This window comes from Triturus cristatus, chromosome 2_2, assembly GCF_964204655.1.
Source record: "Triturus cristatus chromosome 2_2, aTriCri1.1, whole genome shotgun sequence".
NCBI classification, from domain to species: domain Eukaryota; kingdom Metazoa; phylum Chordata; class Amphibia; order Caudata; family Salamandridae; genus Triturus; species Triturus cristatus.
In genome coordinates, this window is record NC_140582.1 from 503867181 (window position 1) to 503887302 (window position 20122).

At 44.5% G+C, this 20122-nt stretch overlaps 1 protein-coding gene across 2 annotated transcripts in view; it reads right to left on the reverse strand.

Annotated features, from left to right (window-relative positions):
* Window positions 1–20122, reverse strand: part of ZNF827 (zinc finger protein 827) — a 581455-nt gene that overhangs the window by 57148 nt on the left and 504185 nt on the right. For both annotated transcript variants that reach the window (XM_085641623.1, XM_085641624.1), the window contains exons 8-9: window positions 16380–16483; window positions 3205–3342 (exon numbers count right to left, since the gene is read on the reverse strand). In XM_085641623.1, the coding sequence (XP_085497749.1) occupies window positions 3205–3342; window positions 16380–16483 (242 nt within the window). The remainder of the gene's footprint in view (window positions 1–3204; window positions 3343–16379; window positions 16484–20122) is intronic.

Genomic DNA, 20122 nt, shown 5'->3' on the forward strand with positions numbered 1-20122 from the left:
CAATCGCTCTCGAATCCCAAAACAGCTATGAATGACCTGGTAAACATTCTACACATCTCAAATCTCCTGTCTGAAGCAACATTGTTTGGATCACCCACTATTGATAATACAACAAGGGAGAAAATCAACCTAACTTGGCTGTTGCCCAGTGTTCAGAACAAGACATGAACAATGATCACTTTGATGGGCATCAGTGAGCGACTGCTGGGAGCCCAGGGTCCAACCAGATGACCACCCTTATAATATTAACAATTTGAGTGGCTGCCTACAACACTGAAGATTTCTATTAAACATATTACTGTTAATTAGCATTCATCCTAAAATCTTCCGAAACGGCCTATGGAGGTCTTCAAAGCTCAGATCTTTCCCATTGTGTACTTTAACATGTATCCCTGAACTCTTAACTGCTTAACTTTTATTTCACTCCCCTCATGAAACTGTCCTGGGGATATCATCTCCAGTTCAATCTGCGCCGTTTAGGTACAGAAACAGAGAAGAACAAGCATTGGCATAGTTGCATAACTAAATACTTATAAGGTCCCAAAAGCGAGACCTATTGGCTATGCCAATGCTTGTTTCTGTTTATTACAGCTCTGTAGTAATGGCGGCACCCGTGCTTTAGCTTAAACATCTTAAGCGAAAGTCGGGTGACGAGATTACTTCAAAAGTAAAGAATTGTCTATTTCTTTACTTTCAAGCAATCTCAGCACCTGACTTTAGCCTAAGATGTTTAAGCTAAAGCACGGGTGCCACCATTGCTACATAGAAGTAATAAACAGAAAAAAAAAAAAGAATTGGCCCACGGAGAACATCAAAGCGGCCGTGCAGCCGCGAAAGTGATCGCGATCAAGCGCAGCGCGCGCGCCCGCACACATGCACTGTAGCTCTAGGCTGGCCATGGTAGCACTTTTTTGAGCCCTCACAAAAAGTCTCGCCAGACCAGCGCATGCGCTGGGTCAGGTGAGACCTAAAAAACACCCTGTGACTCTTGAGGCTTCAAGATGTGCGTATTTCTATTTCACAAAGTTTACGACAAGGAGCTATTCAATTGGCCTTCGTCACTGTGCCTTTCTCATCTTTGGACACAAAGTAGAACCTTTCCAGGCCTTGGTACTTTTTCACTGGGCCTATTGCAAAAGAATGCATGCATTGGTTCACGGGGAGTCTTTGGCGCAAAGGAACATCATCTAGGTGTTTTCAAGAGGGTGAACACAACATGAATTGAAGCTGATGATACGAGAATGGCTATGTCAGCCCACCAAAGTGGTGCGACCCCGTTCCCTTCTATGCAGTTCTCTGCTGAGGGACCAGAGCCCTAATGTATCGTAGTGGTAAAAATTGAGAAATAAGGGATGAAGGTTGAAGAGGTAAAGAGCTTTCTGGAAGCTGGGAGGTAGGCTAAGCCGTAAACTGGGAGGTAATACAAACCGGACTAAAGAGTAGGAGAGCAGACAACCTTCTCATCAGTAGCCCCTTTTGATAGCCACTCCCCTACAATATATAATGTTAATTGTCAGCTTCTTTTAGGGGGATGAGTTTGTTTTATGAACTCTTTGCTAAAAGCTTGACCTAATATTTATCCATATCAGTCTACAATGCTCAAATAGATACAGAGAGAGATATTCTAAAGACTTATTATCCAGAAAATGAAAATATACAGATTTGAAAACAATATTAGTTTTTAGGCGTGTTTGTATTCTACACTCCCTTGTAGGGGTAGCCCACTACTACCCGTAGTGTTCACATAGATCAATGTAGGCTAAAGACATACTGGTGAAATGGGCTTTACCCCTTTCGTGAGTTTTTTCGTGCTGATGTACACCGGATTTTAGTAAATATTTTACACTATAATCAGATTAGCCAAGTTTTGGAACACAATAAACCCATCTATTTTGAAGAATTTACTTACTCTGAGCAATATCGCCCCTTGCGTTATGTTATCTGGTACTTGTATATTGTGCAACTGACAACAGTGTGACACTGTGACACTCTTAACTGTCCGAAGCAATTACAAGAAGAGATACATGTTCTACTAGAGAAATGTGTAGTTGTTGTGTGATCTATGTTAGTGCATCACGTCCTAACTCATGGTCTAATAATGCTGTGGTGAACTAGATGATACCAGTATGTGTATCATTTTTATTGAGGAAGTGAGCAGAAATATGGCACATGTCATGCAGCACTGATTTAACATACCTGTTTGTAGAGCAGTGCTATAGCTGGGGTGTTATCCTCATTTTCATAGGGTGGTGGTGTCGAATTTAGTAAGATAGACTACGGTGCTCACATGCTCTGTGGCCTCCGCTATCTCTGTAATACGTGGGCAGCCTTTTTTCAGACAGTGGTGTAGCTAGGGGGTGTGGTCCGACCCGGGTAGCACTTTTTTTGTGGGCGACGGAGGTGAGCAAGTTGTGTCTGTCGACCACCCCCACCCCCCTGCGAACAAGTCATCTGGCCGGCGGCCGCCACTGTTTTCACGCCTTAATCTGGTCATTTTTCTGAGGAGACCGACTACAGTTTGTGAGACCTTCCTCAGTGAGGCTGCAGGGTTGGGTATTGGTGTATCCTGCCAGAATCCTGGTGAATTTATTAGACGCTGTTCCTCTGCTTTATTTAGAATGTTTTATTGCAACAGAGCATGTAGAATATGTAAGAGTACCTGATCTGAGCTTTTAAAGTGGCCTAGGATGGAGCTTTGATTATCATGTTCAGTGTCTTCTGTAAATGCCCATAGTGGGCAACCACAAGATGGCGTTTTGAGTTAGGCCCTAGCTGCTGACACGAACTTGAAACCAGGAAGGGAAAACGCAGCCTTCTAACTGTGTCACGCTTCACTGAGTGAAATTATATTGGCTAATAATTAACATCTTTCACTTATGTAACAACAAAATGGCAAAACTGTGGTAACGTCTGGTATACAAAAAACAGTGTGTGTGTGTGCAAAAATATATATATGTATATACATACATGATGTACTTATACAGGCATTGGTGATGGTCAGGGGTACAATAGTCAATAAGTGTGGATGGCAAATATGTCTCCTCATGTACATTAATCTGTCTATGGGGTTAATACAAAAGAGAACTAATTCAGGGCTTGACTCACACACTTGCCATATAGTCCACTTCTTGTATTTTCTTCTTCAGAAACTGAACAATATCCTATTGCACAAGGAAAAGATGCAATTGTTTCATTTAACTGTACCTGTGTGCAGGGAAAGATGTCTGGAGAGGGTCTGCTGTCGGCCAAACACCTTGCCGCACACGTCACAGGGAAAGAGCTGCTCATTGTATTTCCACGCAGACAATTCCTCCCCGCCGTCCAGGCCGCCGGAGTCTGAATCTAGGCCAAACAAAGAAACAAACCACTTAAGAATATTCACAAAGATCGGTAGTTGCATCTTTGTTAGCACAGGCCCTGCGCCAAATGCGCATCTCTGCCCACACAAGGCCTCTGCGCTCGCATCTATTAGCCTCCTGTTTACGGCTTTGAACAGAGATGATGAAGCAGCGCTTTGAAGCAGAGGTGGGTTTATTCTCTGCCTAAGCTGAGCTGCTGCTGCACACCCATTTGAATTCCTGACACAAAGCACACAGGAGGCTGGCACTACGACGGAATGTCATTGGGGACAAACGTCTCGGTATGGCGATATAACAAAGCAATGTTTCTTTGAGGTAACGCGACTGCCTGAGATGTCCTGGCGGCCTATGGGGTGTAAGAAGCCGACTGCGGCTCTGGTGATGACTTCAGTGGCGGGGGCACAGTCTGCGGGGGCACAGTCTGCGGAGGCGGGCCCACTGTGATCCCAACGCACAAGCGTTACCGAGAACAACGCGACGTACTCCATTTACACAGCTGCGCTTCCTACTCCCCGCCAGCATAACTAGTGTAAGGACATGAGCATCTATTTGCCATACAGTCTATGATGTTCTATTACTATTTGCTTTTAAATGATGTCCTCCTCATGTAACCGAAGTACCCACGTCAACCAACTATATGCTAAGAATAGACGAGTATTCAGAAGAAGCTGTGCGGCCACTAGACCAGTGGGCCTTGGTGGCTGTACCCTTCATCAAGTTCCAACCTAGCATCGTCTGCTGTGCAGTGGCAGCCCTCAACGTTTTGAACAGGAGCAGCGCCGAGGCTGGGATTGCACTGTGCCAAGTCTGCACGCACACAAAACTTTTCCGAAGAGGCTGGCACCTGCGTGCCTGCCTGGAGCATAACCTCACCCAAACTATTGAGCCCATAATTAGGACACTGTTCAATCAGTGAACAGTAGTCCTGTCAGATGCTTCGGAGTTCTAGACCTGGAACCAGTGGCGGCTGGAATGTCCCGAGGGTGGTAATGTAACTGCAACAAAAGAAGGACAGAATGCTGAATGATTCAAACCTTCTCCCCAGTCAAGAGATCTGGGTTAAATCCATTGTTCTTTTGCCCACTACGCCATCCCGGTTTGGACCCAGCCAAATGCAAATCAGTCTTGACTCTGTGCCTCATGGGAACAGTCCAGACCGAACTGCCAAGCCAGGTCCTCCCTGGACCAGAAACAAGCATCCTGGGACCGGTTTCGGGGTATGTCACCCTTCATCAGCCATGCTAGCTTGAATCCAGTGGCACAGTGAGCAAGAGTGAATTTACGTAGTTTAAACATTGTTTTGAACAGTCTAGATGTCTTCATAAACTGTGAAACCATAGCTGACCAGGGGGTAAATCTCATGTATAAGAGCAAATCTGTCTGCACCTTGTGACAGAATTGGAACAAAACTGCAAGCTTCACAATGCATCATGCTGTTGGGTTAAAAGCCAGGAATGGCTGATGGTATCCTAGGTCACAGGGCCCCCTGGCAGACTTGCGAAACGCAAAATAAAATGTAGATGCTGACTTTCTTTCTTGTAGGTAATAAAGGGTTAAAAAGCACAGTCCAAGACATCGCACAGATAGCTTTTCAAATGCAAATGAGAGCACCTCACTGCTGAAGAGCTACCATTAACAATCTTTGGAAAACCTGCCAAATAAAATGGATCTTACCAAAACAAAGAGAACAGTAGCAGCTGAGTGTGTCTGAAGAGACACTGAGAAAGGAAAACAATGTACTGGCACCCTCTTCCAACAATCAGTTAGTGAAGCAGCAGGCACAAGGCCCTGTCAACATGTGTAAGAAGGAAGCCAGTCAGAAAATCTAGGGAATAACTTGAAAATTTCCTGCAGCATGCCCAGAAAGCTTTAGTGTGAATGTTTGATGGATTCTTCCCATTTTACCTAAGAGTATGGAGAAGATAGAGATATGTTTGCATTTTTGCCACATATCCAATTCAAAATACGTATATGTCCTTGTGCAGAGGGCGCAATGATGATCATTTTGGGGGGTTTATAGTTGCACAGAAAACCATGTAAGTATTTTTCAAGTTTTAGTTGCAAATATATTTGTCTTTTGAACTAACGCTTTTTTCTATTTTTTTTAAACGTATTTATAATGGTTTTTAATTGCTGAAATTATCTGAGGTCTAGTCTTCCTCTCCACAATCCGAAGACTGTGACCTGAGATCTAACTTTGAGACACAAAACAGTAGACAGCACATCTTCCTTTTCTATACTGTGGCCCCATGCCAGTTACCCTCCCCCGAAGCCCTCCCATTTAGTAGGTCTCCATCCAGAAACGATGACCCGCTGCCTGAGGTGTTTCTTTTTAACTCTGCATTCATATAATGTTTTTATTGCGTCTTGTTTTGTGTGTGTTCCCCATACATCAACTGCTGTATTTATGCCCTGCACAGAGACCCCGCTCTCCCCGCTAAGGAGCTTTAGCTGGGCCAGGGCATAGTAGGTGCCACTGAGGACCAAACCACCACCAGCTGCCACATGCCTGCAGACTGCTGCTGCCTCCAGCTTCCTTGATCTTTGAGGGGACACTGGCCTCAATTCACACATGTGCACTATTACCTTGATAATAATAATAAAGTGTATTATAGGGCGCATATTTCTGTCAGCCGAGGTGTCCCGGCGCTAAGGTTTTATATTCTCAGTGCAAAGCATAAAATGCTGGAAGCTAGAATTAAATGGATCTAAGGAGCCAGGTTCTTGGTTCCTTCAATTCGTATTGCGACTCGCAAGATGAGCTTCCACGTTCCTTTCACACTTGGCAAATTTTCCATGGTCCCAGGGGTAGCACGATGATGTGTTGGTGCTACACCAAGCCCCTAAGTGCACTGGGACAGGTCCAGGTCAGCCTACTTGTAGCATACCAGGAGCTACAACAAGTTACTTTGGCTCCACTACGTCTTGATTGGTATTGCACGCCACATCTGGCTCTTGAAATGGGGAGCCTTTGTGGCAACGGTCCCCAACATGTTTGGATGACTACCATGGTATCTAGTTTAGCATCTTGTGAGGCAGGCTGCCATGTCTATTTGCCAACTGCCATCTTCCTATCATCCAGTTATTCGTGTTTCAGCAGGCTCTTTCTTTAACGGGTGCCTTGTTGGCCTATGTGGTCCCCTCTGGCTGGTGATGTCGGTGCTTCCTTGATTTGCCGGTAGTCCCTGGCAGCAGGTGTGTGGGGCCTGTAAAGTGCCTTGGAGTTAATAAGTTGTAAACACACACTTGTTGTTGTGGCCGTTGTGCTGGATATCCGGCACAGTCACCCTGTTTGTTCACAGTAGGAAAAGAATGGCTTCCAGTTCAGCTCCCTGCTTTGCCCGGTCACTTTCCATCCCCAGCAGGATGACCTGTGGACTCACTGTCACCTTGGGTTCTTGCCTTCTGCTCTGTAAGTCCTGAAGTCTCTGCTTTGGCTGTATGGTCCTGTGCCTCTAGGCCTTCTCCTGTGATGCTTATGTGAGGCGGTTGTATGCTTCCTTTGCATGGGTGTGGCCGAGCTGCAGTGGGCTTGATAAGTTGGTGCCGTGAACTCACATGTTTGGGTCCCACGCTTGGCCCCACATTTGGCTTGTGAGGGAAGATGGGACGTAAAGGCACGAAGAGAGTGCAGCCTGGGGCAGGTAGAACTGCAAGGAGGTGAAAATAGGGTGTAAGGGCAACAGCAAGTGGTGAGGAGATATCAGGGGCTAAAGTGATAGGGTAAGGTGTAGCAGCCATCTAGAGCTAATAGGATGGGGCAGGTGCTACCAGTTAACTGAACAGTGGTAGGTGGCAAAGGGAAGGGTCAGGCGGCCATATAGAAAAGACTAGTTAAGTCTCTCAAGCCACCAAGTTACTACCGTGATTTTTTTTAACCAGCAGCAGCTCTCAGGATAACCTGGCACAGGTGGAACAGAAATAGAGGCAGTCTCTATAAATAGCCAATACTACCCCATCTAAAATAACAAGGGAGATTATGATATTAGAATATAAGTTTATAAAACACGCACTTGAAAGCTGATTATGTTGATTAAGGTATATGAAAGCTGCTAGCAGGGCCCGGCTCGGGAGCTCAACTCAGCCGACCAAGTAACATGAGGTATAGACGGAATATACTGACAAAAGTTACCAACAGCATTTAGACATGTTCACATAGCAAACTTCTCTCAAGTTGGAAATGTCACAGGTGGAGTTAAAAGAAGAGTAAATGTGTGCAGGTCCAGACTGGTGAGAGCTCCTGCTTGAATATGCAGAGAAGGATTTGTATGGGAACAGGTGCCAACAGAGAGTAAGAAAAGATGTAATGTCTCCTGGTCGATGCATCAGTTGCCCACACTCAGTTGTTCTACAAGAGCAGAATGACGCTGGTGGAGGGGATGACCATCAAAGACGAAACTTCCCCAGCTGGGCTTGAAATAATTTTCTTGGTCACTCCACATTGGCAGAAATGGCTCTCCACACTTGGAAGGTTTAGTGTTTATTTTGAAATAAAAACGTTTGTTTGAAGTAATCAAAACTTTTGTCATTAAAAATCTTATTTTCTACTTAGCAAGATGCATGACAAGTTCCCTTCTGCCACCTGCGTTAGGTTGCACAATGGTGCCGTTCAGGATTACTGGTCACCTGCTGTTTCACTTCTCAATTTGCCACTGAAAGAAATACTCTAGGGGCGAAATGATGAAGTTCTGAAATCGAGTTGTCAATTGGTTGATGTTTAATTATGCCCCTTTCAATTTTCTGATCAGTCATTGAAGCCACTTGGCACATGGTGTAAAAAAGTTCTACTAAAAGGCCCTATGAGAATGACTTAGCAGGTAAAATATTTCCACCCTCTCGACCAGAGGAAAGAGGATCCTAGGAGATTCGATGCACTTTTTCCTGCATCTGGACCTCCAACAGCACAGCACGGAGGTTAAAATGTGCCCGGTGACAGCTGTGAACAAAAGTCCACCGTGTCCTGTAACACATGGAAAGGGGCGCAGAACCCCATGAAGATTCAATATGTATTCACCATATTGACACATCTATAGGGAATTTGGAACTTCGGATCAGTGCAAACCAATAGACACTAAAGTCAGAAATCACGGATCTACTTGAAATAGACCAAACTAACTAGACAAAGGGGGGGGGAGGGGCTAGTTTTTTCTTGTACAAACCTCCCATTGACTTATTGGCTTCATATTCCTTACTTCCTACAGTGATTTGCCTCTAGGAGCACCTTACATTGTAATAGGTTCTAATCTTTACCTTGTCCAGTGGATACTTTTCACTTAACTGATCTAATAATTACACTGAACTAAATCCACAAAGCCATATCATAAAATGTTGTGGATTATGTATCACAGAAAATAATTTGGGGCACAAGTAGCATAACAGTGTCCATATACTGGTCTTACCAAAGGATTTGCTGGTGTTCTCTTTCCTAACATTGTTTATGTCTTGTCTAAGATATAATCAAAAATCTACTTGCAGCGGTGCAACTCAGTTGAAGGCAAAATCTAAATGGAGAATTCCAGCCATGCGACTTCTTACAAAGTGCAACAAACGTGAATAGCATGTGAAACTAAGTTGTTACATAAAAAATTGAAATTGTCAAACATTCTCTCATGGCTGCATTAGTCTTTCTATGTGACTGTGGCAAAGGTTACATATATAGAAGAGGAGTCAGGAGCAATCAGGTAAAAAAGGTAAGGAGGAAATACAGAAAAAGTGGGCAAAATGAGGAAAACAGAATGGGTTTGGAACCGAAAATGGACTGCACCTGCACTTCGCTAAGAAAAACAACAATAAAGGAGATGTGTGGCGCGGAACGACTGACAGAGAAGGAAGACGAGGGAGCCCCCTTCACACACTTCCCGAAAAGAACAAATACGAAGAGAAGGAAAAAGAAGGGGTGCAAAGTAGGGATGAGAATAAAGGGTGGAGGTAAAAAAATGAGATAGGTAAGTGAGCGGGGAAATTATGAAGACTCTGTGGGGGGGGGGGGGGAGAAAAGAAGACAAAGAATTTCAGATATCCTGAGGACAAAGCCAAATAGTTGATGGTTTCATCCTGAAAATGAACGCACAAAACAGTGCACTGTATTGAAGTCAGGGAAAACAAATCGCTAGGGGCTTTCACGAGGTAAAAGCCATTCATAATTAAAAATTAGAGTTAACCGGTTCGTCTAAAATGGGTCGCCAGAACTAGTTATAGTAGGCTTGTTGTGATGCAAATGAACGTACAAACATTGGGAGGAATTTCACAAAGTCACCATAATAGGATTGTGCTCACGTATCATATATACATAGTAGAACTGGAATCAAAAGTGTATGTAAACCTTTGATTATTAAAACGTAATGCTGTAATAGGTGCTCACTCAGTGTACGTTATGTTCTGCTCTCGGGCTTAGTTAGCCATCCCAAAGCACGCCTTTCACTTTAGTGCTACAAAAATGTTATAACGCCCAGCACTTCTACTGGGGCCCTCTTTTATACAAAAAAAAAAAAAAACAATGTGGGGCTTACAAAAGGAAATGTACTAAACATGTTTCTGTCACTCGAAGGTGCCAGATTTTCATAATTCCTATATATTTTATCACAACCACACTTGCTCTGTACCCCCATATCACAGAGCATTAGAACACGATTAAAACACGATTAATGACAGTTGAAAGGAGGGTCTCAACCCCATTTACTTCGAAAAGGCAAATGACAGAAAGGTTTCTAGTCGTCTGCCGTGTCAGTAAGGTCACTTGCCACAAAACTAAACTTTTCATACTCTGAGCTAGTTTCGACTGCAGAGGTGACCTGGGGTGTCGCACGCGTCATGTAGCACCCCCTGCACTACACAAGTCAAAAACATCTCCACTTGTTCCCACTGACCTATAGTCACCTCTCTTCATAACAACAAACACATCTTCTGCCAAGGGGAAGCCAGGCTACCAAACATGGTTACTGTTCGTCAGGCTTGTTATTTACTCATCAGTGTGCGCCCCAGTGGCGACTCACAGGTTGCCACCTCCCAGCATGGCGCACATTGCAGCGATACGGTGAGGGACTAGCATGTCTCACACCGGTCTAGCGAGTATGAAGCGTTAAGCCCTGAAGGGCCATGGCGGAGTGTGATGATCCACTTCTTCTGCAGCACTGCTCGCTTTCTCCTCACATTCTTCCCAGGTCGATGCTTCCCTTGGCCCCCGGCAGGCAGCAGAAACACCATGATGACGCTTGCAGCCTGCCTGAGGCTTGCACCCTGGCCATGCTCTGGATGCCTTTTCATCTGATAAAATTGCCTATTATAATACAGTCTTCCAGACTGTTTTTTCTTCAATTATAGGGCCTGCTGTGGGGCACAGAGAGGACCATCAATCTGCTGCTGAACTGCTGTGATCTGTCGCACCGCTGAGCGGCAGCCTGCACGCGCATGGGGGGGACCAAACGAGACAACAGCCCAGCCACCCTGAAGGCGGCCCTTCTCATTACTATAAACCATGCCAGCTGGATCCCTACACGGGCCATTGACTGCAATCCTTGGCTGCGGTTAATCAAATTCGCTAGGTTCAAGCGAACAGGATTCCACTTTATGGAGGGGTGAAACTAAGATAACACAAGGTAAGGAAAGTAATTTAAGTTTAACAACGTGTTTTTTTCTCATATTATATAGAGTTTTGATAGCAGAATGTGTTGCTAGAATATCCATAATTGGTTGCAATTTATTTCCCTATGTGTTTTGCTCGCCTGTTCTCTGAAAAAACAGAAGAATGTAGGGATTAATTGGTATGTCAGAAAATATCATTTAGTGTTTTATCTGATAGCCACGGTACATGTTTTAAGCTCTTACCCATCCCTGACCTCAGATGAATATTGCAGCAGGGATAAAGGTGGTGGGACATTGTACTACTATGACGAGAAGCCCCCCTCCCCACAAATGAGTCAATGAAATATCACCCCACTCAGTATTGCCTCTTCTGAGCTAACTCCACCTAGCCCTGGACTGCCATCCAGGTATCCATACAGCATATCCACGTTTCTGAACTTTTATTGCTCTGTCAACTTCTAAAAATCGCTGTACACAACGCCTCTGATTATTTATGTACTTACCTCCCTGGGAATTTCAGTAACTGTCCTTGAAGGGCTCTCCTCCAATGCGGATTTGGCTTTTCATCGACACTTCTCATGCTGTATGGTACTGACCAGGACTCGAAACTTGGCCCGCTTCTCTTCTCTGCCTACACCACTTACTTTCTTTAGACATCACAGTGTGAAATGAGCTCTGGAACAGGGTCAGAGGTGATCTTACTCTTCTACCATTGAGCTGTAAAACCATTCTGGATAGGCTGACACTCGTAGTTAGGGCAGAGGTGTGTTTTAGGTGGGCATGGGAGTCGGCTCACTGGGTTTAGAAGATTTGGTGCTGGTCTTTTTTACTGTCTGCCACACATGGGGCCAGGGAACTGACTCCTCTGTTCAGGTCGGCTCCTGCAGGTGGGAGCAGTGGGGGGTTGAACAGAACGGGCAGGTGTGAATAACCCAACTTTGGGGCATTCCTTACAAGGGAGGAACTTACTTTCCAGGGAAAATGCCCTGGGCTGCAAGCACAAGGCTACACCAAGTAAATCGCTGTTGGCCTTGTGGAATGCTACTATCACCCTGGTAGGAGAATGTGGCAAGTGATCAATACCCAACTAGTCAGACCAGCCACAGAGAAGATGGGAAATCATGGAGGGGAGTGCCCGGGTGGAATCAGGTCCAATCCCAGGGAGAGGGCTGGACAAAGGCCTTTGGAAGGTTCCCACCCTATGTAAGCAGATTGTGGGAACCTGAGAAAACATGCCTTGGCAGGCCGGGACCCTACTCTAGAGAAGATGATGTCTCCTAAACACCTAACTTTCATTGACTCTTGTTTAATACCGAGAACGGCTTGGAGATTTTTCAAGGGCGAACTAGAGCAAGACTAAAGACACAGGGAAGAAGAGGTTGTTTATATGAATCTTTAATAAGATTGGAAACTGCCCAACTCCATGACGTAAATAGATAAGAGCTGGACCTGTACATAAAACGTTCTGCTGAGCAGTCCTGGATGACAACAGTGTTCTTAATACACAGGAGCCCACAGAGACTATGAGATACTTGGCCATGTACACTTAACTCATATAGTGACTTTAAATTTAATTGAAGGGATGGGGTCATAACCAAGTGAGGGATTGACGAGTGGGCTGAGCAGTCGTCTTCTTCTATGGGCCCAGGACATGCAAACATAATGTGTTTTTACACACTTCTGGTGTGTCTTCTGTTTTCAGTGTACGTACATTTAAAGGGATCAGCAGGCTAAACAGCCATCACTCTATCAAGTAGGTTTTTAGATGGAGCAGGTTTGGCTGCGTATTGCTACAATATGCCTGGATTTCATGCTGGCTATTCGGCTCCTGTAATATTGGCACACTCAGGTGCTGACAAGTCGAGGGCGAGGCTGAGATCCGAAGTTTTCTTCTTCATCTCTTCAACTTGCTTTCAAGTACCAATCAAGTTTCTCTTGTCACATCCAGTAATGGCACAATCAATCAAGTACTCCCACTCGATTATTGTCACAATCCTCACTATATTTATATCTAGCCCAACAAGTTGCCCAGGCCAGCATCTTTATCCACGAAACCTCATGCGATTGCCCTGCTCACAGTTATTGAGGGAGAAGGTGACGCTAAAACTCGTAACATAATTTTTTATTATTTTTCCCATTATTGAGGGCATCAGTATCTTGGATTTAAAAACATTTTCCTCTGATCCTTGCACAATCAGCAGACAAACTTTGACCTCTCCTCTCTTTCACCCTAGAATGCTTTTGTGTTTTAGCACCAGGACGCCTGGTTAGGATGTGTGCACTTTATCAATGAAATAATAATGACATGAAATAATAATAATATTAAAATAATACAGTCTAAGGATCAGGCTAAAACTTTGGACCTGATGGGCTCGAGAATGAGAATTTCCAAAACATCAGGGCTGGTACGTACAGATAAAGACTACGGGGAAAATGTAAAAAGAAAGCTGTTTGGAAACCTGCATGCTAGGTTCTTTTAGAAAGGTGACAAACTCTACTGCTCACAAACGACTCTACTTCAGGCGTGTTGCCTTCAGCTGCTACTGCCATCAGCTGGAAGGAGGCCTAGCCAGTTGCCTGGTGAATCATAACTCCAATCCAGGAGTGATCCATGGAGTTAAGATTGGAAATGATGTGGGATACTGGGGCTATTTCCATATTACTGAGGGTGAGGTGGGCCTCTGTGCTGTTCCTGCTGCACACCAGTGGGTCCTCTTCATCATCAGGGGCAGACACCAGGAGCTCCCATCATGCAGATCTTGCATTATCTTGTGCAAAATCATCCAACTCCAGGTAATTAATTGTTATTCTGTGAGTCCTTCCAAATATGACACCAGACATTTACACACACATGGCAAAATCACACTCCCTCTTTGCCGTCCTTTCTCTGACGACGGTAATCCCAGCAGTTTGAGCCTCACATCGCAACCCAAGTTGTACATATTGTTAATTAGTCCTGTGGCCCCTCTTCAAACATTTTTTCAATCAATAAAAGTACTTTTCCATATGTGGTACTGAAAGACAGAACTCAGTTTTAAAAAAGTGGCATCGACAGAGCTGCGTTCAGTCACTTGCAGCTCTTTCAATGTCATCCTTTAAAATCAGTTGTATCACACTGTTCACTCACGTTTGGGTCATTGTCTGCGTGCACACCAAGATTGTTGTTCTTCAGTTGTGTTTTAGCATATCATCCCATTTTGTCTGTACTGGGAATGTGCACTTTCCTGATTTCAATGATTCATCATTAATTCTACACATTAAAAGCTCATCTGTCATTGGACTTGGTCCCTTTACAATAATATGGTGACTAACACACAGAGGTTTCTACAAATAGGAAATGACACGATTGTCCACTTCCAGCTCTAAATAATTTATCAGTATCTTAAAAAACACTAGATTCAGCTCGGAATGTAGTCGAAAAGCAATTCTTAACCTGTGGTCCGTGGACCCCTAGGAGTTTGTGAAGCCAACTCAGGGGCACCACGGCTACTATGAAAATTAAATACATTTAACGGATTAATAAAGACAATATAAATAAAGAAGTAAAATGTAAAACTCAAACCTTTAAAACGTTCTGTAAGAGTGAAGGAATCTTAAGGTAAAGAGGTTAAAAATTAAGTTGGTATCCTCAGACTGATTTTGTGGAAGCAGGGTAAATACATAAAACAATGTAGTATGGACAATGACCTGAATTGAATTTATAAAAGAACCACCATTCCCATTAAATTAGAAACTTTTATTTTCTTTATATTTGTTTTTTAATCAAATAAAATATTTCAATCGTACTGTATTTGTTTGATGAATGCTTGTTTCTTTATTTTTGTATATTGTTTTGAGGTTCAAATAATCATACTTGCTTAGGCTGGAGTCCCCCATTTCCAGTAATTACTCAGTGGTGGTCCTTGGATTCCAATAAGGTGAACCCTTCATCCGAGAATTTTGTGGACCATAGTTAGTAGCTGTGCCTATGGTCATGGCCCATGTAATTCCTTCAGCAATTACCACAGCTACTCTTGCTCTGCTGAACTCCAAGTTTTTGCTTTCTAGGGAAATCATCTTGTTAAATGATCCGCACCTGTTTTCCCTTAAGCCCATTAAACCCACACTGTGAGATTGCTCTATGGTATCTCAGCAAGCAGAACATATGTTGACCATTACTGTTTGCACTGAAACATGGGTTGTACACAATCTCTGCTGTACCATTTCTCTATGAATTACTGGGGCCAGCCTGCCAGTGTTGGTGGAAATGTCTGACTCTCTAGAGCCAAAGAGCAGATGGGTGTTGCAAATCACCTTTCTGGAAAATGTATGTGTGGCAGGGCCGCAAGCAGAGCTACCAATCTAAACGGTACAGTAAGTAAACTGCCTCTTGATTAGCTGCTACAAGATAAGAGCCGACCGATTACTGCTATGCCCTAGGCACAAGCAGGGGCGGCTCCTTCATGTGGGTGGACGAGTGTCGCCCCACTGCTTTCTCACAGTGCGAGAAGCAGAAAATAAAATGGTATAGATACCATTTTATGTTTCTGCTTCTCGCACTGCGAGAAAGCAGAAGAAGGGCTTGGTTGGAGGTGGCGGGTTGGGGGCGGTCTGCTGGTGTCCAGGGGAGGAGTGACTAGCCCAATGTTGTGGACGCTGACTGTTTGGTCGGCCCCAGGGCTGACCAAACCAGTAATGCACACTCTACCTATTCTCCATGTAGCCTACATGGAGAAAACAGCCTCCCCATAGACACCTGTGTGGTCAGCATCCCAGCCAATCGAAACGCTGCCATTGCAGCGTTGTGATTGGCTTAGGGGAGGGGAGGGAGGCTGCCTGTAGCTGCTCTCTGCGAGGACGAAGATGCCTGTCTGGTGCATATATGTGACTTTGTTTTGATTTTTTTGCATTCCTTTGATTCTGTTCTTCTATGTATGTGCTGAGCTTGGCACAAACGCTACTAGGCTCATCACAGTTCCTAAAGCATGTCTAGAGAGCATCAGAAAGTCATGTATGTATCCTACAAAAAAATCCAGAAAATATTTGTGGTAGAGGAAAAGTAGTGTTTATCTGACACAGTTTTTCCCTTCTGGAGAACGCTAATCAAAAACATTGTCAATAGAAATAAAACCAGTTGAAAATATTGTACCAGGAAGAGCAATTTGTATCATTTTTCTTATGACACTTAGGAATCCTTCAAAATTCCCATGCCAGAAAGTAAGGCACTAAAATGATTGCTGCTGTTAAACATCACAGGGCTGCCCTGATATGCCAGGGTCCTTCCAATAAGTCACTTATATCCCTGCACCAGAACAAGACATTTGTGTGCAAACATTAACAATCCCTGCACACAAACTAAAAACAGCAACAGGCCCACGTGAGAAGACTATGTCCACATTCAAGGTGTCGAAGGACTGTGCCATCATAAGATCAACACTGACAAAGTAGGACCTAACATACCTGGCACTGATGTCATTCCATGATGAACAGCTTCACTGGACATGATGTTCTCCGACTTTGTGGTGAATGGTGATTGTCTGAATGTGTCTTCAGAAAAAAATGGGCTGAAAAGACATATTTAGGTTTCAGTGCACAATGTTTACAAAGGCATTACAAACAGACAGAACCAAGGATATACTTGGTTTCTATAAGAACAATAGAACCAGTACCAATAAGCAAAGCCAGCTTTACTCCCACAGCTCCTAGATGGACTGTCATTTTTATTAGATGTACACAAATATTTGTATTTCACTTTTATGTGGTATTATACAGCACAGATGGGGCTTTTAGAGGCAGCTGAGAGAGGGAACCGAGGGTCCATGAGATTCTGTTTATGTAGTACAGTTTACAGAAGAACACAATGTTAGCAATGCATCAGTAGCTAGACAAGAATGTAATAACAACAGTTAATATCACTGTACACAGCAGCAAGTCCGTAGTGCACGGTATGGACATTAGACTGACAGGGCTATAAGTTAGTAAAGTCTTAGACAGAGGGTAACTCAAATAATATTTAAATAGTTAGTTATCCGTCGGCAGAGGGAACAGGAAAAGAGGTTTTGGCTAATTTCTGAACTGGAGTAGAAACAGGGACAGTCTTTTGCAGACAAGGAGATAGTTCCAGAGTCTTTATGCGTATGAAGAAAAGGCCTGTGCATGGATCTTTTCTTTTTTGCATTTGTGGTTTTAAGTCTGGCAAAGCTTGGCTCCCCGTGATGTGTGTCCCAGAAACTGACACGTTCTGTATAAGGAAAGCTTAGCATTGTACAAAGCCTTGCAGATACTGCAGGGGACGTAAATTGAATCCTGGTTGTGAGAGGGAGCCTGTGTAGCTCTCTTAGAAATAGGGTCAAGTGATTTTCTGGCTTATTTCAGTAACCTCTGATAGGAACGTGCTCTAATACTGAAGTTGCAGCCTTCACCAGTGGAGAAGTTACATTTGTATTATTAGTAACTTACTCCAAATTTGGGGAACATTAAATATCTTTGCCTGTGCTCAGTTGAGTACTTAAGGAAAGTGGTTGGAGCTCCTGCCACTTCAGACCTAATTGAGACCCCCTTGTTCAGCCTGGCCCTGACTGCGACAGAACAAACAAAATCCAAACCAAGGAGAGAATAGAGAGGGGAGATTAGTCTCAGGCCTTCATATGACGCATTAGCCTCTGAAGAATTTCAGTAACCCTTTTCCCTATCAGGTTGTGTGCCAAGGACAGCACATTAGAGCCACAGTTAAATGTGGGTCTAGATCATACATTGGCAGAGGGAAGGAGAGCTAAATGTAAAAGGCTGGCTTAACAGGCCTGAGGTGAACTTAGGAATGCAGAACAAGTGGAACACTGTTGAGCAAGAGGTCAACAAATATTAGGTTTTGGATGCATCTAATACCCGAGTAGCTTATGTCTCATTAAGCATATCACTGTGAAAGGAACTGGATCACACTGAGAAAGGTCAGGAAGGAAATCCATGGAAATTGTATTCTTTTTGCCTAAGAGATCATCACCAATCGCCAAGTGGATTTACTTTCTTAAAAAACCCATATGACAAACGTTCAGAATAAAACTGCCTGGAATAAAAAAACGGACAATCCTGAACTAAGGATTCATCATATTTGCGCCGTGAGGGGAACGGCTGTAGCGGGAATAACACTCGCTGTAAAGCCCTCAAGCTGACCGCTGACTAAACCTGCATCGCCGTGAGGGAAACGGCATACGGGGGAAAAGGAACTACACTTCCCAGCAAGCTCCGACGCAGGCGCACGCCGTTTTCGTCATCAGGCGGCGCCTGGGCCCCTTATCAGCATCACCGGTGCCCCGCAGCGCGGGACGCTCCTGAACTAAGGATTCATCATATTTGCGCCGTGAGGGGAACGGCTGTAGCGGGAATAACACTCGCTGTAAAGCCCTCAAGCTGACCACTGACTAAACCTGCATCGCCGTGAGGGAAACGGCATATGGGGGAAAAGGAACTACACTTCCCAGCAAGCTCCGACCCAGGCGCACGCCGTTTTCATCATCAGGCGGCGCCTGGGCCCCTTATCAGCATCACCGGTGCCCCGCAGCGCGGGACGCGCGCGGGCGGGCCCGTCCTTGCCCGTCAAGGACCGGATGAGGCCGGGCTGGGCATACCCTCTGACTTCCATAGAACTGTAAGGGTTGCTAGCACCTACCTGTTTTGGTATTGACTTGTGTATTGCCCTCTTAATGTGTGATATCGGATCTACCAAGATTGGCCACCTGATTAGCTTCTGACTGTTAGGAAATTCTCTGTCACTCTTTGTGGTCTGTCACGGCCTGGTGATAGGCCTATTGTGGGCCAGAGACACTGATTGGGACTTACTTGAACTATTATAGTTCGCTCCATATTCTGTCTGGGACTACTTTTCATCTCTCCCGTGGCGAAGTCTAAGTGATTGTCTGTCCATCTATTTCACTATGGCTGAGAGCCAAGAGTATCTGTCCTCTCTAAAGTCTGGTGGATTGGCCAAGGGTACATTGGACCGTTACTTTAGTAAGGTCACAATAGACCAAGAGAGGGAGGATACACTAGCTGAGCGCAGGGCTGAGCGCCGCCAGTCAATTGAGTGTTTGAAGAAAAGGCCCCCCATTGATTCATCACAACTAATTACCCCGTCGGCTGTAAACCCCTCTAGTGATGATCTGATTACCTTAGATGATGTCCCTGCACTCCTCCGGGAGTTATCTCCTTTATTTCCCCCATCCAATTCTTTGGATTTTACACTCTCAAAAACCATTTCCTGCCTGTCTGACTCTCTGCCAGGAACAGAAGTGTTACAAATTCCTTCCTTGTTGAATAAAGAAACTACTAAAAGGAAGAATAGACATTCATTGATGTCTAAAGTCCTCGGCCCACCACTTAAGAAAAGGAGAAAGAAGGGTGGAGATGCATGTAGATCTAGGATTAGTCACACCGACTTTGGAAAGAGTGATAAGACTATTAAACCGGGTGATTTTACCCCTAAAGTCCCCACGTTGCTTGCACAAACCCCAAAGGTCGTATTTAACACCGTCTTGAACCTGGTGGAAGTAGGCACCCCCCAATATAGTCCGCCCAAGGAAACAGAACCAAGTGACCCTCTGAAATGTATTGAACATCTTATAAGGTCTTTTATTTTACCAATTATAGAGAGGCTAAAGAGGGTCGAGGAAAGGCTGGGGAATATAGAATTGGCCATTAGTAACAAAGTGGGACCAATTAGAGATATAGTGATGCTGGACCGCTCTCCCGTTATAACCAACTCATCCTTATGTCCTGCCGTGGGTGAAGGCCCAGCTAGAGCTAGTGTGATGACTACTGCCCCCAAAGAGTTGACCCAACTAATCCCCAAACCGGCAAGATATTCGGCCTTGGTAGCCCCAAATGAAACTCAGAGGGTTGGGGATAAACGAGATGTAAGTAATATGGGTCGTGACGAGTGTATGAGGCCCAGCATTGCTAGGGAAACAAATTGTAGGGAGCCCCAGGTTGAATTACCACCTGAAGCAGTTCCCTATGTGGTAGTGTTGGCGAGAGTTCCTAAACTCGCAGATGGTAAGAGGGAAGGGTTCTCTCAGCTTAAAAATAAGACTGTGCACTGGTTGAGCCAAAATCGTCCTCTCCCCCTTACAATCAATGGTGAAATTCTTCACGTTCGCCGTCTAGACTGGTTGGGAAGTAGGACAAAGGACATTGTGGGGGACCTAATT